Source organism: Camelina sativa, chromosome 20, assembly GCF_030686135.1.
Source record: "Camelina sativa cultivar CO46 ecotype springtype chromosome 20, ASM3068613v1".
Taxonomy (NCBI): domain Eukaryota; kingdom Viridiplantae; phylum Streptophyta; class Magnoliopsida; order Brassicales; family Brassicaceae; genus Camelina; species Camelina sativa.
Window position 1 is genome coordinate 19,087,965 of NC_141899.1, and position 25,229 is coordinate 19,113,193.

Consider the following 25,229-nt stretch of genomic DNA (forward strand, 5'->3'; position numbering starts at 1 on the left):
GTCGATGTCCAGCCATCTCGGCTCATGTACCACTCTCTTCAAGGACACATCACAAGCTACCAAAATTGGTGTGACCAAACCTCCTATGGAGATCGCTCCAGCTCCCTCTCGCCTCTTGGTTTTCATTGCCCAGGATTTCAGATACAAGATCTGATCAAGCAGGACAAAAACCAAGCTAGTGTCCGCAACATCCCCTACTAGCGGTCTACCATCCCTAGCATTAACCAATATTACACACAAGGCTATGTCTGGCAGTTGGAGCTCATGATCATTCACATTCCCAGTTTCCTTCCTAGCAAATAGAGTGCAGGCTAGGGACTCCTTATTTGAACAGATTTCGAGCTTGTGGACTTGTAGGGGAGCTTATCACCTATTGTCAGCCATAGGGATTTCATCTCCTCCTTGCTCACCTCCATGTTTTCTCCACTACCAGCCTTGAAACCATACAGCTCCTCCATCTCCTTGAAGGTAAGTCGGTATTCCTTATTGCACACGGAGAAAGTGATGAACCCGATCCCCCCATCGGGTAGTAGGGTCGGGTGGTCTTCGAAAAAATGTAACCGTAGTGTGGAAAGAAAGTGAACCGTCTCCTCCTCATAGGCTTCGAGGTTAGCTCGCATCATATCAAAGAGAAACTCGACGTCTCTAGCTATTCCCAACTGCTTCATTGTTTCGTGGTGGGGGTAGCGGGTACCAACAAAGCTCATCTTGCGGAGGACCTTGAAGAGCTTGGCCGGAGTCTCCACCTCTCTTTGCTTCAGCCTCCTCGATGCCAACCGGGTGCGCTCTCTTTGCTCCTCTTCGTGGTCATGACTCTCACCCTCCTTATCTCGATCTTCTTCTTCCGCCGCCCTCTCAGCTACCTCCTCAGCTTTTTTAGAAGCTGGTCTCTTCCCTCTTGCAATCGCGGCTCTGCTTCTCAACCGTGAGATTTGGTTCTCCTCCGGTTCTCCTCCATCGGCATCTGAATCTACCACCATTGGGTCAGTGACGGTTCTCTCGAACGTAGACAGGTCCCTACGTCGAGGAGATCTGCGGACAGCACTCACCACCAGGCTTAGTGAGCGAACTCGAGGGTCTGCACGATCGGTTGCTCAAGCACCTGTTCGGGTGACGGATCGGGTTGAGCATCAGATTAGGGATTAGAAATGTCCAGCCAACGGTTGGGAATTCGAAGCGTCTCCCCCTCCTTGGGAATCGCGAGCATCCACGGTGTCATCTCCGGTTCTAGTAGCAGCGGAGGTTGATCTTGTCTCCTTCTTTTGGTAAGTTTTCATCTTGGGAGCCATTTGTGAATCCTTGAAGGTAAAAACAGAAACTAAGCCGAGATTAATAGGGTTAGTTCACCAATATTGAAAAACTTGATTTCTAGGGAGAGAGAAGAAGTTTGGAAGACAAAAAGTTTTAGGGTTTAGAGAAAACTTATGGATTTATGAATTTGGGGAGTTGAGGCTCCTTAAATAGAGAAGATCGGCTACTTGGACTTCACCGAGAGTGGGCTAGGGTTTTGTGGAATTTGGACTCCACTCGCCACCCGTGTGGGAACACGATCAGGCGCGTCGGATACGGATTCGGGTATAGCCACGGGCTCCCTGAATTTCCTTTTTCCTCTTGTTTTTTTTTAATATATAAATATATGTAAACTTATAGAAACAATAAAAAATTGCGAAAACCAAATTAAACAAGACAAAATAAATAAAATGAAATTAAAAGAAAATAAAGGATACCTTTGGGACTCCCTCCCAAGTGAGCTTGTTTTAAGTCACTAAGCTTGACTCTTCATGCTCTTCAAGCATGGTTTTTAGGAGGGAGAGGTTTTGGAATCCTCTCCACTGAAACGGACTGGTTCAACCGATTTTCCTGGTCTTGTCCCGGTTTCACAGCAAATGTATTGTCAGCTTCTTGGTGATGCTTAATTCCTCTGGGTTTTGTCTGGGTGGAGAAAACTTAACCATCAATGGTTGGCTTTTTAACTCCTTTCTTGATGCCAAATTCCATTTTGAAGTGCTCTCCATGCTCAATGATGATCTTCCCTTTTTCACATCTATTACTGCTCCTACTATTGCCATGAATGGTCTTCCTAGGATCAGTGGGTCGTCTGGTTCCTTATCCATATCAAGGATCATGAAATCCGTAGGAACTTCCACTCTTCTAATCCTGAGAGGCAAGTTTTCCAGGATACCAAAGGGATGTCTGATTGTTCTATCAGCTAGAACCAAATATAGGCTACTTGGTTTAAAACTGCGGAAACCCATCTTGTTGGCAACTGAAAGTGGCATGATGCTGACCCAAGCTCCCAAATCACACAAGCAGTTGTTGAAAATCCGAAGACCTATTGAACATGGCAATGTAAAAGAGCCGGGATCCTCCAATTACTCATCAATTCGCAGTTCAGGATCTAAACACACTCCACTCCTCAGAATTGCATTTCCAATCTCTTTAACAGCTTCCTTTACTTCAATCTCCAGCTGAGCTGCCTCCTTGATGATTTCCTCTCGAAGCGCGTGTGGTGGCAAGAGCTTAGGAGGTGGGGCTTTTCGTTTAGACATACGCTCTACAAGCGCCTCTAATTGGATGTCAAGAGCCGCTCTGAATCTTTCCTCTAATTCCCTTTCCTCAACTGCAGGCAGTTGAGGTTGTTCTGTGATTTAAACATCTACCCGATGGATCATCCGATCACGATACTAGGGTATGTGATGTTCATATATTTTACCTTGTTTTCCCTTAGTTTATTCACATCTTTTGCATCTTTTGCTAATCATTTAGGCCATTATTGTGTAGCTTTAGCACTAATCATGCATTAGAGTTTAGTTGCATTGCATTTGCATCTTTTCATGCATAAACAGGTGATTTTGGAGCTTAAGGAGTATGGAAGCAATGGAGGAGAGATGTGAAGCAATCATGAGGAGGAAACAAGGGAGTTAAGGCTGAAGAACCAAGGTCAAGAGTCCAACTCGACCGCACACTCGACCAGACACTCGACCGTGTGCTGAGGAGGACTCGACCGAGTGGAGATTGCACGAGAGAAGCCAGCTCGACCAGCCACTCGACCGAGCACTGGTCGAGTTGACCGAGCCGTTGACTACTTTGACTTTTTCTATTTTTAGGGCTTCCACTCCCCTCCTATATAAAGCCTTGTACCTGCAGCCACCAAAGGAGTCCAGCTTTTTAGATATTCTCTAAACCTAGTTTTTACCCTTCTGGGAATTATTCCTTTTGCACTTTTATTTTTTCTTAGATCTTGTACTTGAAAAAGACAAAATTCCTCAATATTGTTAGTTTCATAACTTTCTTAATATTGAGAATTTGAGTTTGATCCTTCGATTAATATTGAAGATCTTTGTTTCATCTTTCTAATAATGCAAGTTTCAATATTTTCTGGGTTTTTGATTTGTTTCATCATGTCTTGTTATGAGTAGTCTTCTTAGGACTTGAGGATGGTTAGGATGGGTTGATCTTGTGGTTTGTGTGATTTGGTCAAGCTTGATTGTTGTAGATCTCTTCTAGGCTAGATGTTCTTAATGCTGATCCTGAACTGAGAGGTTAGGATCTGATTTCAAGCTCCTTAGCATCACACCAATGTTTAAGAAGCATAGATAAGGCTAGATCTAGAGCTTACCATTAGGCTTGCTAAGAGATTAGAGGTCTTGTTTGGTTTGAGATGTATTGCTTAATGCCTGCTTGTGTAGATTCTTTACTGTGTGAGAACAAGTCTAGAATTGCATAGGTTTGATTGTTTCTTGACCATGAGAGTGGGAGAAACTTGTCTTAGATTCATATGTCTAGAGGTTAGCTCAAAGTTTGCTTGAGATTTGTTGACCAAGTTAGATAACCACAATGATTAGTTCATCCCATGAATCCATCCTCATGACCTTCTTTGTTTATTGATTTTAAAGTCTTAACCTTGTTGCTTGCTTGTGATTGATTCGTATTTGCATTGCTCTATTTTTATTGTGTTGCTCTGTTTTCCGGATTTAGCCAACTCGACCTCCCACTCGACCTACACTCGGTCGAGTGCTTGCTCGAGTTCATCCCCAGAACTCTGGTTTATGTTTTGCATTTCATTCCTGTCTCATTCCTGTTTCATTCCTGTTGCATACATTTAGTTTTCAGTTCATTGATTGTCTTGCATTAGTTCATTAGTAGTAGTTTCTATTTCTGTTCTTGCTTCATTACTGTTTCAATTATTCAGTTTCATTTGCATTTAGTTCTTGGTTCTTGTAGTTTATTTTCTGCATTTTACATTATCATTTTAGGATTGTTAGTGAAAAGCAATCTTTACATTTGTCTTAACTTAGATTCATATGCACATCTTAACTGTTCACAAACACTCAGATAGGATTGATACCTCTTGTACTGCAATAACATAAGGGGAATTGAAACACCCATCCATCATTCCATTCATATCACCATTGCTTACATCCATCATCATTCACCACCATAAAAAATAACCTTGTTTCAATTTGGCGTCGTTGCCCATTTGAGTGTGTTTTTGTGACATTTAGGATCCATATTAGTCTAAGATTAAGTTCCTTTAAACACTTGTGAGGTTTCTGTACTTGAATCTTCTGTTTCTGGGTTGAAGTTCCATTTCAGGTACCACTCGACCAGTCACTCGACCACCATTCGACCGAGTAGTGATTGCGCACCTGCTCGAGCCAGACGCCGGATCTCTATAACCATCAGTTTCCAGTCGACTTGATCACCAACAAGAGCCTGTGCTCAGTCGTGTGCCTGGCAAAAATCGTTTGTGTTTGTTGATGCACACAAGGTCTAAAGGAAAGGACCATCTTCTCAAGCATATTGACAACATCCACAAGGTGACAAAGGGTTTGGGAACTAAGCAAAGGAGAGTTGTTCAGGAACAACAAGAGGTTATAGTAGCTATGGATCATCAGGATCAGGTTCAGAGACCAAGGAACATTGGTGCTGGAGATGCACCCAACACTCACAACCAAAGGGCTGGAATTGTGCCTCCAACTGTTGCCAACAACAACTTTGAGATCAAGAGTGGCTTGATCTCCATGATTCAGGCCAATAAATTCCATGGATTGCCAATGGAGGACCCACTTGATCACCTTGATGAGTTTGACAGGATATGCAGCCTTACAAGGATCAATGGTGTAAGTGAGGATGGTTTTAAGCTGAGGTTGTTCCCTTTCTCACTTGGGGACAAAGCTCATTTATGGGAAAAGACACTCCCTACTGGTGCAATCACTACTTGGGATGCATGCAAGAAGGCTTTCTTGGCCAAGTTCTTCTCCAATGCTAGGACAGCTAGATTGAGGAATGAGATCTCTGGATTTGCTCAAAGGAGTAATGAGACCTTTTGTGAGGCATGGGAGAGGTTCAAAGGATATCAGACTCAATGTCCTCATCATGGTTTCAGCAATGAGTCACTCTTAAGTACCTTGTATAGAGGAGTGCTTCCAAAGTTCAGGATGCTTCTTGATACAGCCTCCAATGGAAATTTCCTCAACAAGAATGTGGAAGAAGGCTGGGAATTAGTTGAGAATCTTGCTCAGTCAGATGGCAACTATAATGAGGACTATGATATGACCATAAGGAGCTCCTCAACTGATCAAGAGGACAAATATAAGAAGGACTTGAAGATGGTCAATGAGAAACTTGACAAGATTCTTCTTAGCCAGTCCAAGTCTATTCATTTCATTGGTGAAGAAGAAGCTCAAGTTCAAGAGGGGGAGACTGAGTTTGCTGAGTTATGCTACATGCAGAATCAAGGAGGATTCAAAGGCTACAACCAAGGAGGTTTCAAGAATAACAATCTCTCTTATAGGAGTACCAATGTGGCTAATCCTTAAGACCAAGTCTATCCACCTCAACAGCCTCAACATCAACAAACCTACATCCCCAAACAACAACATCAAGTGTTCCAGCCTCAGTTGTGTCCCCCACCAGGGTTTCAGACTAACCAAGGCCAAGAACAAGACTTAAGAGCTATGATGCAACAATTGTTGATTGGGCAAACACAAGGTAAGATTGAGGAAGCCAAGCAGTTTGCTGAGCTGAACCAAAGGTTAACATCACAGTACAATGATCTGAATATGAAGTTTGAGGGTCTTAATTCAAGAGTGAAGTATATGGAGAGTAACATAGCATCTACTTCAGCTCCAAAACCCAACCAACTCCCTGGAAAAGCTGTTCAAAATCCAAGGGAGTTCACAGCCAAAGCCATTCAATTTCAAGAGGAAGGAGTCACTGAGGACAGTGAAGTCCAAGTTTGGGGGAATTCATTAGTTACTGAAACCCCAAGTGACATCTCTGCAAAGCAACAGGAGCTCGCAGGAGAACTCGACCAGGAACTCGAGCAGCCACTCGACCGAGTGCATGCTCGAGTGGTCGATCGAGCTGGGGACTCCAAAGCTGTCAAGCCTGCTAAGTACATTCCTCCTGCTTACAAGCCTCCACTACCATTCCCTAGGCGTTTCAAAGCACAAAGGATCAAGGAGTTAAGGGAAATCATTGAGAAAAAGGAAATGTTGGCTAAGCAACAAGAGGAAGAAAGGGTTTTGAAGGAAGAAGCTTTGGTTGAGAAAAAGGAAGAAGTGATGGCTATTCAAGAGATCATCATTGCTTACCAAGAAGAGGAGAGAGGACCTGCCTTGGAACAGTATGAACCATATCCTCTCTATAGAAATTTTTTGCTTGATTTGTCAGTAAAGAAGGCTCAAGCTCAAGATGAGAAGGATCTTGAGAACCTTGGAGGAGTGATCATCCCACTTAAGCTTAAGGACCCAGGGCCATTCTATATGCCTTGCACAATCAGTTACCTCCACTACAATCAATGCCTTTGTGATTTGGGAGCTTCAACAAGTGTGATGCCATACTCCCTAGCTCAAAAGCTTGGGAGAACTGATTTCAAATCCACTAAACTCCATGTGTGCCTAGCTGATGGGACAAATAGAGAGGTAGTTGGAAGGTTGGAGAATGTCCCACTCAAGATAGGGAAGGCAAGGGTTCATACTGATTTTGTGGTCATAGAGATGGACAAGGAGCCTGAAGATCCAATCTTGTTAGGAAGGCCATTTTTAGCCACTGTTGGAGCAGTAATAGATGTTAGGGAAGGTCTTGTGACCTTGAACATTGTTGAGGATACAGTCATGAAGTTCAACATCTATAACCCAACCAACCTGCCTACCATTGATGATCAACCTTTCACTATCAAGGAGAGAGTTGATCATAAGGTTTTCAAGGATGAAGGAGACCCTAAGACTGAGCTCCCACTTCAAGAAGATTCTGTTGAGAAGCTTAAGAGGTCAGTTCAAGAGCTGTCTAGTATGGTTAAGGATCTCCAAGTCAAGCTGAACAAGAGGTCTTTGAGGAAAGCAAGACCTAGGCTCAAAATCAAGAAGAAGTATGGTTTGTGTGCTAAGGGTGAGGTGATCAAGGATCAACTTCACAGTGACCAAGAGGTTCCAGGGAGGATTTCATCACCTCCTTGGTATCTAAATCAAGGATAAAAAGGAAACCAAAGTCAAGCTTAGTGACTATAAACAAGCTCACTAGGGAGGAAGTCCCTAAGGTATCTCTGTATATATTGCTTTGAAATTTTGGTATTTTAATTTTTGCTTTGGTACTTTCATGATCAGGGAAGCAAAGGAGACTGAATAGAAGAGGAAGGGACAGGTAATGGAGACACGCAGTCCAGCTCGACCCCCCCCCACTCGGACACGCACTCGACCGAGTCACGGTCGATCGCCGTCATCGAGCTGCCCCAAAGTCCTTCTCCAAGCCACCAGCCTGACCCCAACTACTCCTATGACAGCATTCAGATGGATGTGGACAACTTCTTCCAGAATCCCTAAGGTACCATCATCACCTTCACTTGTAAATATCATTGCATTTCATGTTGTGCTTTGTTTTGTTTTTGATCTTGAATCCTCAATCCAATTTCTTTCACACAGAGGACTGTGTGATTTAAGTTTGGGGGAGGGTTTGAGATAGCATTTGACATTGTGTTTTGTGTTCTTATTTCAAATTTTTATCATCATCATGTTAGCACTTGCATAAGCATCTAAGGCATAGAAAAACCATAAAAATTTGAAAAATTTTGAAAAAATCTTCATAAAAAAGAGTGTTCATGTAGTTTGCATTGCATATTAGGATCTTGTTTAGCATGTTTCATGTAGAATTGTATAATATTTGCATTAGGGATCTATGATGATTATTTCCTTGTTAGTTTGCTTCATTCACTAGATTATGATCAATGCCCAAGTTATTAGTACTTTGATGCTAGTTGAGTAGTTAGAAGCATAAGATTGAACCAAGCATTGAATTCTTGCATTGCATTTGGTCTAAATTGAAGCATGTTGAGATTTGAAACCATTTCCTATTTATAAGAACCAAATATTGACTTTTAATTATCAATATGTGCATTGCTTTAAACTTATGGATACCATATACATACTTGGATCATCTTTCTCCTTTTTACCACTCTTGTTGATCCAAGTAGCTGATTAAATCATTAAGATCAGTTCCCCTACCCCTAAACCAAACCTTCTTTCAAGCCTTGTTGATTCTTGAGTATGTGAGGCCTATTTTTGGGATTGAGCTTGGTAGAAAGTGTTAGGTTTGAACTGACAAGAGTAAGACCTTGTGTAGTTCTAGTTTGCATTTTTCAAACTAGATAGAACTAGGTGGTTCACTTGTTGGGTTTGGGACTTGGCTGTTTTGAAAAGAAAAGAAAGAAAAGAGAAAGAAAAAGGGTAGAGTCTTTAAGAGGAGATTGTGTTTAAGCAAAGTCTAGTGAAAGGATGGGAAGAAAAGTGTTGTTTAAGATGGTTCTAGTTATGAAAAGAAAAGAAAGAAAAGAAAAATTTAGCAAAATGCTTATATGTCTTAAGAATAAGAAGAAAAGAGAACCATAGCAAATAAGTAAGAATCCCCCATTCCACTAGAAAGATCAAATAAGAAAACATCTCCTAAGACTTGAAAACCAAAAGAGAAAAGGGTTAAAGAGAAAAGACGAAGTAAAGGGTAGCACTAGGATCATTTGGGTTTAGATTGCTAGGATAAACACTTTGGGTACCTTTGGGTATACAATGTTTTATTCTTGTATGTGTCTAGGTGTTCTTACCTTTAGCATTCTTCTAAAGCTCAATCCATTTTCATGAGAGAACCTTGATATTGACAAGCCCCACTCTAAAAAGAGACCATCATTGTCTCAAAACCCTTTATTACCAAGCCAAATGAGTTTAAGCATTGCATAGAATTGATTCATGTTCTTGATTAATGAATGTTAAAGGAAATGGTTGATTTGAATGCATGTGGATAACTAAGGCTCAAATCAATAAAGGTTGTGATATGCTTGTCTAAAATCTTTTATTCCAGCTCATTCAACTTGCATCATAGTATTAGTAACTTGGACATTGATTCTAGATGGTCTATTTGCAAGCTTTAGGAGCTGAGATCCCCCTTTCAAACCTCACTTACCTTCTTATGTCTTGCTTATTTGTTTGAGGGCAAGCAAAGACTAAGTTTGGGGGTGTTGATGTTCATATATTTTACCTTGTTTTCCCTTAGTTTATTCACATCTTTTGCATCTTTTGCTAATCATTTAGGCCATTATTGTGTAGCTTTAGCACTAATCATGCATTAGAGTTTAGTTGCATTGCATTTGCATCTTTTCATGCATAAACAGGTGATTTTGGAGCTTAAGGAGATTGCAAGCAATGGAGGAGAGATGTGAAGCAATCATGAGGAGGAAACAAGGGAGTTAAGGCTGAAGAACCAAGGTCCAGAGTCCAACTCGACCGCACACTCGACCAGACACTCGACCGTGTGCTGAGGAGGACTCGACCGAGTGGAGATTGCACGAGAGAAGCCAGCTCGACCAGCCACTCGACCGAGCACTGGTCGAGTTGACCGAGCCGTTGACTACTTTGACTTTTTCTATTTTTAGGGCTTCCACTCCCCTCCTATATAAAGCCTTGTACCTGCAGCCACCAAAGGAGTCCAGCTTTTTAGATATTCTCTAAACCTAGTTTTTACCCTTTTGGGAATTATTCCTTTTGCACTTTTATTTTTTCTTAGATCTTGTACTTGAAAAAGACAAAATTCCTCAATATTGTTAGTTTCATAACTTTCTTAATAATGAGAATTTGAGTTTGATCCTTCGATTAATATTGAAGATCTTTGTTTCATCTTTCTAATAATGCAAGTTTCAATATTTTCTGGGTTTTTGATTTGTTTCATCATGTCTTGTTGTGAGTAGTCTTCTTAGGATCTTGAGGATGGTTAGGATGGGTTGATCTTGTGGTTTGTGTGATTTGGTCAAGCTTGATTGTTGTAGATCTCTTCTAGGCTAGATGTTCTTAATGCTGATCCTGAACTGAGACGTTAGGATCTGATTTCAAGCTCCTTAGCATCACACCAATGTTTAAGAAGCATAGATAAGGCTAGATCTAGAGCTTACCATTAGGCTTGCTAAGAGATTAGAGGTCTTGTTTGGTTTGAGATGTATTGCTTAATGCCTGCTTGTGTAGATTCTTTACTGTGTGAGAACAAGTCTAGAATTGCATAGGTTTTATTGTTTCTTGACCATGAGAGTGGGAGAAACTTGTCTTAGATTCATATGTCTAGAGGTTAGCTCAAAGTTTGCTTGAGATTTGTTGACCAAGTTAGATAACCACAATGATTAGTTCATCCCATGAATCCATCCTCAGGACCTTCTTTGTTTATTGATTTTAAAGTCTTAACCCTCTTGCTTGCTTGTGATTGATTCGTATTTGCATTGCTCTGTTTTTATTGTGTTGCTCTGTTTTCCGGATTTAGTCAACTCGACCTCCCACTCGACCTACACTCGGTCGAGTGCTTGCTCGAGTTCATCCCCAGAACTCTGGTTTATGTTTTGCATTTCATTCCTGTCTCATTCCTGTTTCATTCCTGTTGCATACATTTAGTTTTCAGTTCATTGATTGTCTTGCATTAGTTCATTAGTAGTAGTTTCTATTTTTGTTCTTGCTTCATTACTGTTTCAATCATTCAGTTTCATTTGCATTTAGTTCTTGGTCCTTGTAGTTTATTTTCTGCATTTTACATTATCATTTTAGGATTGTTAGTGACAAGCAATCTTTACATTTGTCTTAACTTAGATTCATATGCACATCTTAACTGTTCACAAACACTCAGATAGGATTGATACCTCTTGTACTGCAATAGCATAAGGGGAATTGAAACACCCATCCATCATTCCATTCATATCACCATTGCTTACATCCATCATCATTCACCACCATAAAAATAACCATGTTTCAGTATGTCATCGGGTTCAGCCTTGGGTGGTGCATTGGTTTGTGATTCTCGAACCGGTGCTCGGTCATCAACTCGATCAGCCTCCTCGGGTGAAGAATCGATTTCATACTCGAATATGTAGTACTGGTGCTCATACATCCCATAGTGATCCATATCCTCCCCATCTTAAACATCGCTGTCCTCAGTGAGGTTGTCATCAACATCTTCTAGAAAGATGGCCTGGGCAGTAGCATAATCTTTTGGCTTCTGAACAGCTTTACCTGGAAGCTGGTTGAGTTTTGGAGGTGGTTGGGTGTTATGTTGGTGATGTAGCATCTAGAAGCTTCTTCTCAACCTTTACTTTTTGTTGGTGCTTTGGATTTTCCTTTTATTACGTATTTCCTTTTACTATGATATGCTATATATGTTTCTAGATTATCTAATTAGGGTTAACGGCTTTGTCCTCTTCTCTATTTAAGTGTTTTGTTTGCTTCTTTGTAAGACGGTCTTGAATATTTTATTATACAGAAGATATCTCTTCTTAACACAAGTCTTCGAATCTCGTTTCTTCTTGCACAAGTCATCGAGATCTTAGCTCGAGTCTTCAAGCTTTTACTATCAAAGTTTGACTTCTCGATTTACTCGTTCTACTCCCTACATTAGTTGGCCTTATAGGTATTTCAACTTAGTATTGAGGGAGTCATACTTGGCGGTCAGGTCATTGTCCCCAGAATCGATATTGTTGCTCATCTCCGCGAACCATTTTGCATTGTCCATTGCAGCTGAGACTTGACTTTGTATCATCTGCTGAATTAGTCCTCGTAGGTCTGCGTCTTGAGATTGGTTCTGCGGTCCTTGATGTTGTGGGAATCTAGGTGGTGCAATTGGGTGGTGGTAATTGCCAGAGTACTGCTGCTTAGGAGCATAGCCTTGATTGTATTGGACAAAAGGCTTTTGCTGGCCTTGGTTGCCTTGGACTGCAGAAGGGTAGATCTGGTCTTGAGGATTTACTACATTCGGGTTACGGTAGGAGAGATTAAGGTTCGGTTTGTAGTTGTTGTAACGTTTATTGTAACCTCCGTGATTGTTGATATAGTTCACATCCTCTAGCTGAGCACTCTCCCCATCTTGTTGATGAAACTGGTCTTCCTCTGAGATGGAATGGACATGTTGCTGCTGGTTGAGGAGCTTGTCCAATTTGTCATTGAGGGCTTTCATGTCTCTCTAGTACTTGGCATCATCCTCTCCAGAAGATCGGATAGTGCGATCATACTCCTCATTGTAATGCCCATCAGAATGGGCTAAGTTCTCTACTAGATCCTAATCTTCATCAACATCCTTGTTGAGGAAATTACCATTACTAGCGGTGTCCAGCAACATCCGTATCTTAGGGACTACTACTCGGTATAGTGTACTTAGCAACGAAGCATTGCTGAATCCATGGTGCGGGCATCTGCTTGTGTATCCCTTGAAACGTTCCCAAGCTTCATTGAACGTCTCATTGCTTTTCTGAACAAAGCTGGAGATGTCATTTTGCAGTCTTGCGGTTCTGGAGTTGGAGAAGAATTTGGCTAGAAACGCCTTTTTGCATGCTTCCCAAGTGGTGATGGACTCATGAGGAAGTGATTTCTCCCAGATGTGTGCTTTGTCTCCCAAAGAAAATGGGAAAAGACGAAGTTTAATTCCATCTTCCCTAACTCTATTAATCTTCGTTAGGCTATAGAGCCTATCAAACTCATCCAGATGGTTCAATGGGTCCTCCATTGGCACTCCATGGAACTTGTTGCTCTGTATCATCTGGATGAGACTACTCTTGATCTCAAAGTTGTTGTTTTGAACAACAGATGGCACAATGCCATGTCTTTGAGTGTGAGTAGATGGAGCATCTCCTGCTCCTATGTTGGTCCTTTCTTGAGAAACTGGTGGACCATTCTAATTATTCATGACCTCCTCAATTGTTGTTGGTTGCAATTGTGGTACTTGTTGTTGACGGAGAAACCTTGGTCTGTAGATGTTATCGATGAAAGGACTCAAGTGTTGGCTACCCTTGGATCGCGTTTGCATGCACAATCAGTGAACCGAGTGAGTACACAAAGGTCTACCCGATCCATGTGATCGAGTGACGGGTCGGGTGGGTACTCGGGTTGTACCTGAAATGCAAAACAAACAAACACGAAAGTAAACAAGTTAGTTCCGAACCAAAAAATAGAAAAGAACTTGATCTAGCAATTACTGAAATCTTAAACGTAGCAAATAAAATACAACCAAATGGCAACGATGCCAAATTGATAACAGGATTTTCACCCAGGGTATCAATTCCCTATGCAGTTGTAGTACAAAGGGTTATCAATCCAAATGGTTGTTATGCTAGAAGATAAGATATGATCAGAGACAAGCAAGTCAAGCCAATCAATAATTGGGGTTTAATCTAACAATCCTAAAATAAGCTAAAGTAAATAAAAAGACAAGAACCACACGACCTAATCACTCGATGCAAGCATTCGAGAGTACAGGATCAGGTGGAGTGATCGATTAAAGAAGTCAAGGATGAACATCTCAAGGTATACACCAGGCCCGGCTCTAGGGGGTGTGCGGGGGTGTGAAAGTGCACCGGGTCCCGCTTTTTGACTGTTTTTTCTTTACATTTTAGGGTCCTAAATGCTTAGATAATTGCAAAATAGGGTCCATTTTTTTAACTTATCAAATATCTAAGCCTATAACTTTATATAATCTTCAACATAGCACAGGGCCCAGTAATATATTGAGCCAGGCCTGGTATACACGAAGCTGGTGATCAAGTACCAGTTTGGGTAAAGGGTCGAGTTATGGAAATAAGTTAAACAATCAAGATAAGAAAGCTCCTAAGGATGGGGTAATCGACTCCAAAGTGTTCCTGACCAATATGGGATATCCTACATGCCTCAAGCAAATATTCCCTAGACAATGAATCTCTGAAATCTTGCTAAAACACTCTCGTGATAGAAACAATCAACCTTGGTCACTCCCCTACCCAACTCTCGTTGGAGAAACATGACCAAGCAGGCATTACAAACCGATTCATTATTGTCAATAAACTCATTACACATCTAATCTCTTAGGCTAAGTAAGTAAATCTCTAGCATTGACTGATTCAAGCATTTCAACAACATCTCTCGATGGTAAAACACCCTAGATCTAGTTTTAACCTCTCGGCCTGAAAAAACATTAAGAACACCAATCTAGAAAGGAATTCATATACTCCCTCCGTTCTAATTTAACTGTCGTTTAAGGTTTTTGCACACAAATTAAGGAAACTATTAAATTTTATGTTTTGCCCTTCATTAATATATTTTATAATTTTTTCATTGGTTGAAACTTTAAAGCAGCAGGAATAAGATTGGAATATTCATCAAACATCTGCATTGAAAATCTAAAACGACAACTAATATGAAACAAAAATAAATCCTAGAACGACAACTAAATTAGAACGGAGGGAGTAACATTAACAATCAAGCTAAGACATCCTAACCGATCAAGAACACATATTTGTCTATCCCATCCCTAGAAACTTTATTTCGCTACTCAGATCTCATAGTGGAAAACAAAAAAACACAAATAAACGAAAATTGCATTGCATTGAAAATAGAATAAAAGTAAAAGAGTACATAATTGAAAACTAGAAAGAGTTGCGAAAAGAAATAAAAATGAATCCTAACAAAGTGGAAAAAGTGTTTGAATCGCTCAGTCTCTCTCTCAGAAGCTCTCGCTCTCTGTTCTGAGTGTCTGCGGCGTGCTAGGGCGAGAGGAAGAAGAGGAGGGTTTATATATGGAAACCCTTTTAACCTAGCTGCCCAGTCCTACCCGAGGGTCTGCTCGAGGCGGTGCTAAGGATATGGTCGGGGTTGTTCCTCAGGTAGGTCTTCGGGGTTGTTCTTCCTGCTCTTGGATACTCTTCGATCGGTTGAGGTTTGGACTGTTCTTCTTACACAATAGCTCCTTTGGGTATATGCTCGGGTTTCACCTTGTTTTCCCCAATTTTAGGCTCTAAAGCACCTGCTTCATCCAAAATGCACAAATGCAAGAATGCAGCACCCTAAATGGCCTAAATGCAAATTCCTACAGTTAATATACCTAAAAATGCTAAGGTTAGGGTATATATAATGCAAAATATGGACAAAAAAAGGTGTCTAAAACATGTAAATTAGAGAGTTATCAATATGCTTTGGAAATTTGGTCTTAACTTTCAATCCGTAAACTCAAATTGTGATCCGCTTTCTCCTGTGGCTTCTTATTGCTGTCCTTGATCATCTCACAACTTTTTGGATTTTTCTGGGCTGTTTTGTTATCTCGTCTATGCTCTGCATCAAGGCAGGGGAAGAAGCTCAGTTGAAGACCTCATGGTTGAAAAAAGAAACAGAAGTTCTTAATGTTCCTAGGTCCTGGTAATCACAATCAAAGTATTAAGATCCTTCAGTGAGTAATATGAAGTTGATTGTGAAGAAGTGTGCAAAGTAGTATGATCTGAAGTGAATATCTTGCACCAAAGTCTGAAGTGTTCAAGGCAGACATTCACTTCTATGTCACTATCTCAAAGCTATGACAATGTAAGTAAAATCTTCTGCATGATCGGAATATGATTACAAGGAATTAATCTCTGCTGGGAGTTAAGGTCACGAGAGAAGTGTTACTATGGAGATGTGAAACCCATATTTTTCTGTTGAAAAGTCTTATGGTTCTCTGAAGCTTTTTAGTAAGGGAGGTTTTGAAGCTGCTGAAGGTGATAGTTTGTTCTGTAGTCTGAGTTTGTGCTATGGTATGTCTGGCTTTTTGCAAAGAGAAATGCTGCAGGAATTGAAGATAAGCTAAGTGAGAGAAGCCATTGAAAGAAGAACATTTGCGACGAGTTACTCTGGGAGAGAAGTGAACTCTTGGTCGGGATCAATATGATAAAGAAAACTCAGAGTTGTGTAACTCTGGTTCAGCTCTGCAAGGTTAGCTTAAGTGACATCTGCAAGGAGATGCTGGTCGGGATCAATCTGAGGTAGAATACTCAGAGTTGAGTAACATCGGTTAAGTTGTAACCCAGGAAGCTGAAGTGTCTTGTCAATGAAAGTTGGGACATTAGTTTTAAAATTCAAGAAGTTGTTGCTACTCTCGTTTTTAAATCTGAGGATTTTATATGAGGTTCTTCTTATGTATGTTGAAGAAGGTTGTTCCAAATATTGACAACAACTAGTACATAAGCTGCAATCATCTGTCTTATTCACTGGTTCACTATTGGGATCAAAAGATGTTGTTTAAAGGTTACCTCAAGGTATGTTCACCTGAATTTATCTCAACGTTGCTCTTAAGCTAAAGTATAGAATTCTGGTTAAAGTCGGTGTGCACACGTGGTTGATATTATGGTCATGATGTCTTGTTAGGTGTTGCAAGCAAGTGTTGTGTGCGTGTGGTTTTGTACCAAATCTCTGGTTTGGTATATTGCTTGAGGTTCAGGAGGAGTTTCAAGAAAAGCATGGGTGTGATCTGTATTGTAACTGGTTGTTATGGAAGATACCTCTACTTAATGAAGTACAGTATATGGATCTCTGATCTGACTTAGTAAAGAAGAGCGTTTTGAAGCCTATATTTGCAAGGATGAAAAACAGTTTTCGATTAAGACTACTTAAACAAGCTAGTCTGCAGAAACAAAGACAGAAGTTAAGGCTATTCAGTCAGTGCTACATTTCACAAGATCATCATGGTTCGAGAGAATTGTCTAATCATGGTTCGAAAGAATTGTCTATGTTTCCGCTGCAACTACAAAGGTATTATTTTAATGATCATGTTACTGCTTCTGATCAGTTTTGGTTTCCATAGTTCAAAGGCCTGCACTTGAAATGAAACACAATGCTTGCTAGTGCTAATGAGGTTCTGATCAAGTTAAGATTCATGAGGTTCAAAGAGAATTTAAGATGTTTGACAATTGTGTTCTCAAGGAAGTGTTCTAGGCTCAGAACTGGTTTGTGCTTTTGTCTGCAGAAATTAGCTGTCATGTACGTACGGCAGGCTTTGATCATGTTCTTATTGGCGACAGCAGTACATTTCTGAAGATGGGTTAACTAGTTCTGAGTTATTCTCATTTGTGTCATTGTAACCAAGTACTCATTCTCAATGGTTTGATGGCTGATATCGTGTTCTGGTTTTATGATTTTGGTATGTGTGAAGTTTCTGCAGTGTTCAGGCAAGTCTAAGCACTCTTAACACCAAAGCAAGAGGAGGATCAATATTATGCTTAATGAGTTCTTCATTGGACTATGCTCTTGATATGTTACTTTTTACCATAGTTATGCACTCAAGCAGGGAGAGTTTTTATGGTTGCCTTGCAAGATGATTTTGTGTCATTGGTTACTTGAGTATCAAACTGCGCTAAAAAGGGAGAGTTCTTGTATTTCCTCCCATTTGCTAGTTGTTGGGGCTATTATGCTTGTCATTGTTGCTATCACAACTTGAAGATGTTTGATAAATGTAGAAGATGGTGTTAAATTCAAAATCCAAGGTTTGAAGATGATGAGTTGGTTTCATTGTATGAAGTTGAATATCAAACTGAGCTATAAAGAGAGACTCTCTGAATTACTCCCATATGCTAGTTGTTGTTGCTGCTATGCTATGTCGTGGTTCAGGTAACACTTGGAGGTGTTTGATATTCATTGAAGATGTGATCAGGTCAAGATCATGAGCTTGATGGGTTATGATTAAGAGAGAGCTAGAGTTCTTCAACTCAGTCAACAAGGGAGAGATTGATTTGTGTGTTGACCGAGATTGAAGTTGATTGAAACAGATATGCCAAAAGAAACAAGAACATGATATGTAAAGGTTGCAGATCATCAACGTTTATCAGTCCTACAACTCAGTCAACAAGGGAGAGATTGAAGATACATTGTGTTGACAGAATTGTAAGACTGACAACAAGGCATAAAGGAGCAACTATTAAAAAGAAGAGAGAAGATCACAATGACAGAATCCTCTCAAAGTAATGAAGATGCCAAAGTTTCAGTTACATCATGAAAGCTTGAAGATCATCAAGTGCAAAAATAGAGAAAGCTTGAGTTCTATAACTCAATAACAAAGGGAGAGATTGAAGGTATATTGGTGTTGTTACTGGTTATAAGAATCAAGAAAGATGATCAAGAAGCAATGGGTAAACCTGATACAACCGAAAGTACAGACACAGATGCAATGAACGTTGCAGTGAACAAGTCTGACACAAACATATGTTGAGACACAGAAGCAGTGATCAAGCTGGAGCATGTGTAACCAGCTACAGACACAGACGCAATGATTCCTCATATAGAGAATCAGAGAATTTACCACAGCCAAGATAGCTCAATGTGAAGTCACATGGAATGAAGTGACATGCTAAACCTTGAAGTCTTATTGTGAAGATCCAAGAAGTGAGAACTCAGCCAAGTCATCCATTAGCAGCTGAGTAAATCTGAAAGTGAAACAGAGCATAAAGAAGGTATCAGCTGCATCATTCAACATAGCAGAAGTGTGTTTAGCAGTTGAGTAAACTTGAAGTGCAACAGAGATGCAAACAGAGCAGACAACTTTTAGTGGCTGTGTAGTAACAGAGCTGGAAACAAGAGATGAATCATGAAGAGGTTTTGCAGAGCAACAGAGCGAAAAGCTTCAAGTTGCAGCAAACAGTGGAGCGGCTATGTCAGAGAGCATGCTTGTGTTAGGTGCGACAGGAACAAAAGCATGAGTCAAGTTGACAAAAAGAGAAACAAGCTTTTACACCCAAAATACAATAGAAAGAAGCTTGTGGAAACTAGGGTTTGTGGAGAACTCTAAGAGGTATAAAAGGAAGTGGTGGCAACAAGAAGAAGGTTACGCACCTTAGACCTAAAATTGAGAGAAGCACACATGTTGTGTGTGGTGTCGTCCCACCAACAAGATAGATAATCTGTTGGTGGTTTTTGTAGAGGTTCACACTCGTCGGAAAAGACAAAGAGTGGTGGTTCCTTTAGTTCATGTAGATAAGAGTGGTAGGCACAAGAGTGTGCTAGATACCATTGGCAAATGTGACTTTTGCATTCTTATTCTAGTGAATGATTCTGGACTTGGTCCCGTGGATGTAGGTTATTCGAACCCCCTTAACAAATCTCTTGTGTCGTCTCTTCTTTATACTCTTCTCTCTATATTAAGCATCACACATACATAAATGTCATACAAGTCTGTAGATCTAGCACGCATCTCATTATTTCAAATTGAACATCAAAGAGCATAATCAAGTGAGAAGTAAGAATCGATTAACGACCATGTTAGCTTTTCAAGAATCAAGAAATAGGCTTAGCTAAGTATGAGATGAATTTGATTGAGACGTATACAGATGTTTGGATTTTTTAAAAGTTGAGCATTTACATGGTTTTGATGTCTCTAAAACGTCGAGTATTTTGAGAAATCAACAGATGTTTTAGTTCAAATAGTTCAAACCTCTTGCATACCAAGTCTTCGAAATAATGCTTAATAGAAATCACAATTAACATCAACAGAGAAAGAAGGAAAATGAAACAAATCCTATAAGTTCAAGTACAATATGATAAACTAGAAGAATAATAAACAAAATCATTGGTATTATAGCTCAAGGTTCTCAATTTTGAAGCTATAAAGTAACAATAATTTCAACGACATGATAGAGATGTTGCCCATAAGGGTTCAAGCACTAGCTATGCTGGCCGAAACAGCGCAACGACATGATGCAATTACTCCTCCAACTTAAGCAAATGACATCAATCCATATTTAAAATAAGCAAGCAACTCGAGGGCAGAAAGAGCGCACTAAAGCTTTAAACTCTATGACCAAGAAAAGCACCACTATTGTATTAAACTTATGATCCACCAATATTAGAAGTATGGTATTAGCCTATTAGGTAAGTGTTCATTTTTTTTTGGACAAAGAAAAAATTACATTTATCTCAGACTTGTGTAATCACATCTCGTTTGTGCTCTACTTAATTTTATTGATTCAAATATCAAACAAAACAACAAATTTTTAATTTTATTTTATAAGTTGTTCAAAACTAAAAACCAACAAATGATGCTTCATTTGAAATTCTTTCTATGTTAGTAAGGCTTCAGTCTTGTGGTAAAAATTTTGAGAGAAACACTTACAAAAGAATACTTTCAGAATATAGTAAGAATATAGTCAGAAGAACAAATATCAAAATTAAAGGAAATCAAACATATTATTGAATCAATACTAATAAAAGTAGGAGCTAAAAGCTCCTAAGGCTGTCCACATGGGATTTTAAACCACCAATAGAAATTAGACATATCACTAATTAACATTTTTGCTTAAGGTGTGCACATAGTATTTAAAACAACCAATAGGAATTAGACATTTCATTTATTAACATTTTTGAAAATATAGTTTTCTATATTATTAAGTTTTTTTAGAAAATCAAAAATTTTAAATCTATGAAAATAAAAGACATATATATAACGTCTCACATCGGCTAGAAAAGTTTTAGATAATAGTTCAACACCATTATAAATAAGACTAATATGCTTCCAACAATGAATAAGCAGGAAAGCTTGATTTATCAAGCGTCTAATTCTAAAAATTTATTCGGTTTAATCTGATGTTTTATATGAGCAAATAAAAAAATTTAAAAGTTTTTAAATATTATAATATTTAAAATTTTAAAAAGTTCTTAGCTTTTACAAAATTTTAAAAATGAACAAGAAGCTTGATTTATCAGGCATCCAAATTTAAAAGTTTAGTTTGGTTTATTTCGGTTCTTTATTTTAGAGAATTTAAACATTTTAATATTTAAACGATAATAAAATTTCCAACAATTTAGATTACATATACAATTGATTTTCTGTTCTTTACTTTAGACAATAATAAAATTTCCAATAATTTCCAACAAAAAGTAAGTTGTGTAGTATTTCAAAACAAAAAGGTTTTGAATGATTATTCAGTGATAGAAAATGAGAAAGCATACGTAGACGAGGAAGAATAAAAGTATAATGAAGAATCGGACGGAAGTTATGTGGTAATTTAAAACAATAATGTTCTCAATGATTATCCAGTGGAAGAAAGCGGGAAATCAGACAAGAAAAAAAAAATAGAAGTATAACGAAAACGCAACGATAAAAGTAATGATTACAATTACCATGCAAAACTGAAAATGAAGATGACGAGAAAGAATATGAAAAGTAAATGAAAAAAATACGAAGCCATAAGTGGTGGTGTTCAATTGAATATGAATGATCAAAACTAGTTCATGATTCTTTTGATCAAATTTTCTTAACTAAAGATTTTCTTATTAAATTATTGTCTAAATAATAACTTAAAATTTTCAGAAGTTAATATTTTATAATTGTCATCAATTATATATAATTTCATCTAAATATATTAAATAAACTCACGCGTAGCGTGGATTCAAAACCTAGTCTTGATAAAAAGAAAATCATGTTACTATTGTTAAATATTTTCCAATTATATAAATGTTATTGTCTCATCGTAAAAAATATATTTCCAAAGTTTTGAAAACATAGGATTAATTTTTCGGATATAATATATTTTTATCATCAAGCTCTTTGGCGATGACACATCAACTTTTTTTAAGATAATATTTCTTCTATTGATATATAAGGAATTTCTTAAGATATAAGAATATGGTTTAGCTTTAGAGACTAAGTATTTCAGAATCCAAATTAATGACATTTGGAAGATTTAGCTTTTGACATGTGAAGGATTTAAGTACTTCATGTGCGAAAACAATTGGAGTTCAAAATCCAAATCGCCTAGCTATTTCAAAATCATGCATTATAAACTAAAATAAAAGTTTCTAATATCTCTATGTCATCTTACCAAAAACAGATTTGAATTTGAAAGCACACTATGGAATTATTATTCTTCATTCAAGTTTCCAAGCATAAAGAAACAAACAAAAGTCATGCAATGGTCCATAACCACTTGATGCTGAATTGTAACGACTTAAAGGACTACTCCCTCCTCCACTATCGCCTTCCTCGGCATCGCTAAAACAATCATCTACCATCGCTCCAACCGCAACAGGCTTAAACAAAAACAACCCTGAAGTAGCCGTAGTCTCGGAAGTTGCAAACAACCAATCATGAACGTCATAGTAGACCATCACAGGTGTCCTGTCCACCAACACCATTTGATTTCCCCTAAATTTCCATTGTAGATTCTTCACGTGCACAACCACGATCCCGTCCACGCTTATCCACATCTCTGGCTCTGCCGCTCCATTGGAGCTCTCCACTACCACTTCATGTTCTTTTCTTTGCTCATCAAATCTAGCCCGAGTCGAAAACGTTTTCTTCCCAAAAATGCTTTCCTTTTTAAAATATATGAACCCTTCCACCAATGCCGGTCTTGACTTCGTCCGCTTGTACGCCTTTTGCTTTAAATCTCCCAACAATAAAACAACCTCCTCATCAGAAACTACTGCCACGTAATAATCTGACACAGGTTCGGGGCTACCGTTCCCAGCCAGTTTTGCTGACCGAAGATCCCAAAAGACCTCCACAATGTTTCCCTCAACGTCAAATGACTTTGACCCTCTCTTGCTCCAAAACTGCCATGGCTTCACAAGATCAATCTTACAACAATAATTCATGTCATTGTCCAAACTCGAGACCATGACGGTAAGGGAATGATTCATAAGATTCTTAGACCATAAAACGGTGACGTTTCGAAAGAACCCTGCCACATGAGCTTGGTAACCGCACGTGACAGTGCTATGAGGCGAAGGTGTCGCAGCTGACTTGAGTTGTGCCACGGTCTTTGGGTTGTCTGTTATTTTTGCAGCAAATGCCGTAGGTTGGCTTCCGATAGATGGCATTCGGAATGATAACATCTTTTATTACAATCCCTATTAACCTAAAAGAATTACAAACACGTACTTTGCTCTTATTTTGTCTTGCATAAGATGTTGATCTTCCCTTCTATTGGAAAAAAATGGATTACGCGAGATGATAGTTAAACGTTTCCTATATGTTTAGTAATCAACAGACAAAATAAAATTAGTTTGTTTGATTCGCTTGGGAATAGAGTTTTTGAGTGTTGGCAAGAGAAAGAGAGAGAGAGAAAGAAAAGTTGAGAGATTATTTGATGGAACACCGATAAAGAAGGAATCTATATTTGACATCTTAATTAACATTGGCAACGTCGATAAAAATGGCTTTGTGCAGTTTAAAAGATGAGTGAAACACCAAACGTATCCAATAAATGATTTCTTTATTTAGGGCTTCTCAAAACCTCCACGGTTTCAGCACCCCTCCTTCATATTCCATCCTCTCTCATGTATAAAATGTACATAGATGAAGCAAGCAATGAGTATGAGAGACATTTTGATCCACAAGATTAAAAATATGAAGATGAATTTATCATTGACAACACTATTTCTGTATTAAATCATCCTAATCTAACCTAATTAACCTATGAATATATCAAAATAAAATACTAAACATCAATCTTGAAGATGGAGGAATCATTCACGAATTGGCCTAGAATATGAAAGATCTTGATCCAAAACGTAAGAATAACTAGGTTCGGACCCGCACGTACGTGCGGGGTTATTGTGAGAACTGATATCAATTCTCTTCTTCCAAAGTGATTTATGTGTAGAGGAACTTATCACCGTTAAGAGTTCCGAACTGAAAAAGAGTGTTTGAATGCTAAAATTGTATAATACTGCTTGAAAGAAAAAATGTTCGATCCCTCACAAAGACTCCCCCCATACGTATTTATACAGACAAATTAATTACCCAATTAACGCATAATTAATTTTACATAATTTTCGCGTCCTAATTAATACACTTGAATGCATAAATCTTTGACCGAGCTCGAGCTGCGAGCTGACTGGTGTGTCACCTCTCCGCGCTCTCTTCTTTTCTATGGGCCTGATGAGCCGACCCGAGCTACATCCTTAGCCCGCTTAGTGTGCCCGGCCCATGCCCTTTGCCAGTTATCCGAGATGACAAATCGTGGGTACAACAGTTATGTTTATAAACCAATTTATTTTAGTATTTATAATCAAACTCATACTAATTGAGATTTTAGTTTGATTTTTGGTTTAGGTTATTAATGTTTGAAAATTTGAAATAATAATAGTTTCACCAATATTTTAAAATTCAGAACAACAAAATGGTTGAACTAACAACAAACTAAATCAGATAAATGATTGGTTAGATTTTATTAAATCTATGAACTATCAAATCAAATATATAACCGCTAACAACGATGAAAACCTGTTTGAGACAAATACGAATATTAGGGGTGGACGTAATTCTCTTTTCATTTTGTCATGTTCCATCATGTTTTACACCTATTCTCAAATTTCCGTTGCATAAAAGAAAACATTCCCAATATGAGACATTTTGAATATGGGAAAAATTTGTATTTTCAATCGAAAACATGACGGGACTGGACGAAAATATACATTTTTAAACTCTTGCATGGAATAAACATAAATATAATTCATAGTATATTTATATACCATATGTTATAATAAAAATATTACAAAATTAATTGACTTCTTTATTCTTATTATTTTATATATGGTTTACCTATATTAGATTATGTTTTTTTGTTTTAATATTTTTAACTGTTATAGAACATATTTTATGTATTTTTTATATTATTTTGAACTTATGCTAGTTCAATTGAAAATAGTAAAATTTATTTGGGAAAATTCAATGTATTTTATCATGTAATAGGACATGTCAAGAATTAGAATTATTCATTTAGTATGTGTAAACATATTTATTTAGTATAACAACATTAACCCAAATTTTTATCATTTTGGTTTTTGGTTAAGTTTTATTTTGGTTTATGAATATTTGGGTGTTTGAGTGTTAATCAGTACTTCAAGACTTCACCAGACCATCGGTTGGCCTAGAAACGATTACAAATAAGTTATAAATGAGAGAACATAGGCATGTATATTTTGGACACCCGTATCCACCAAATGTAA

The 25,229-nt window shown here is 38.4% G+C and overlaps 1 protein-coding gene and 2 non-coding genes across 3 annotated transcripts; 1 reads left to right on the plus strand and 2 right to left on the minus strand.

Moving 5' to 3' along the window:
• Nucleotides 1-5,279: 5,279 nt before the first annotated feature.
• LOC147919158 (small nucleolar RNA R71) lies at nt 5,280-5,386 on the minus strand. The gene has a single exon (XR_015594361.1). It is a non-coding gene; the product is annotated as a small nucleolar RNA R71 (small nucleolar RNA).
• Nucleotides 5,387-12,688: 7,302 nt separating this feature from the next.
• On the plus strand, nt 12,689-12,795 carry LOC147919159 (small nucleolar RNA R71). The gene has a single exon (XR_015594267.1). It is a non-coding gene; the product is annotated as a small nucleolar RNA R71 (small nucleolar RNA).
• A 9,311-nt stretch (nt 12,796-22,106) lies between these two features.
• On the minus strand, nt 22,107-23,307 carry LOC147919160 (uncharacterized). Its single transcript, XM_087506543.1, has one exon. The coding sequence runs from the start codon at nt 23,109-23,111 to the stop codon at nt 22,143-22,145; it is 969 nt and encodes a 322-aa protein (XP_087362669.1). The 5' UTR covers nt 23,112-23,307; the 3' UTR covers nt 22,107-22,142.
• Nucleotides 23,308-25,229: the final 1,922 nt, after the last annotated feature.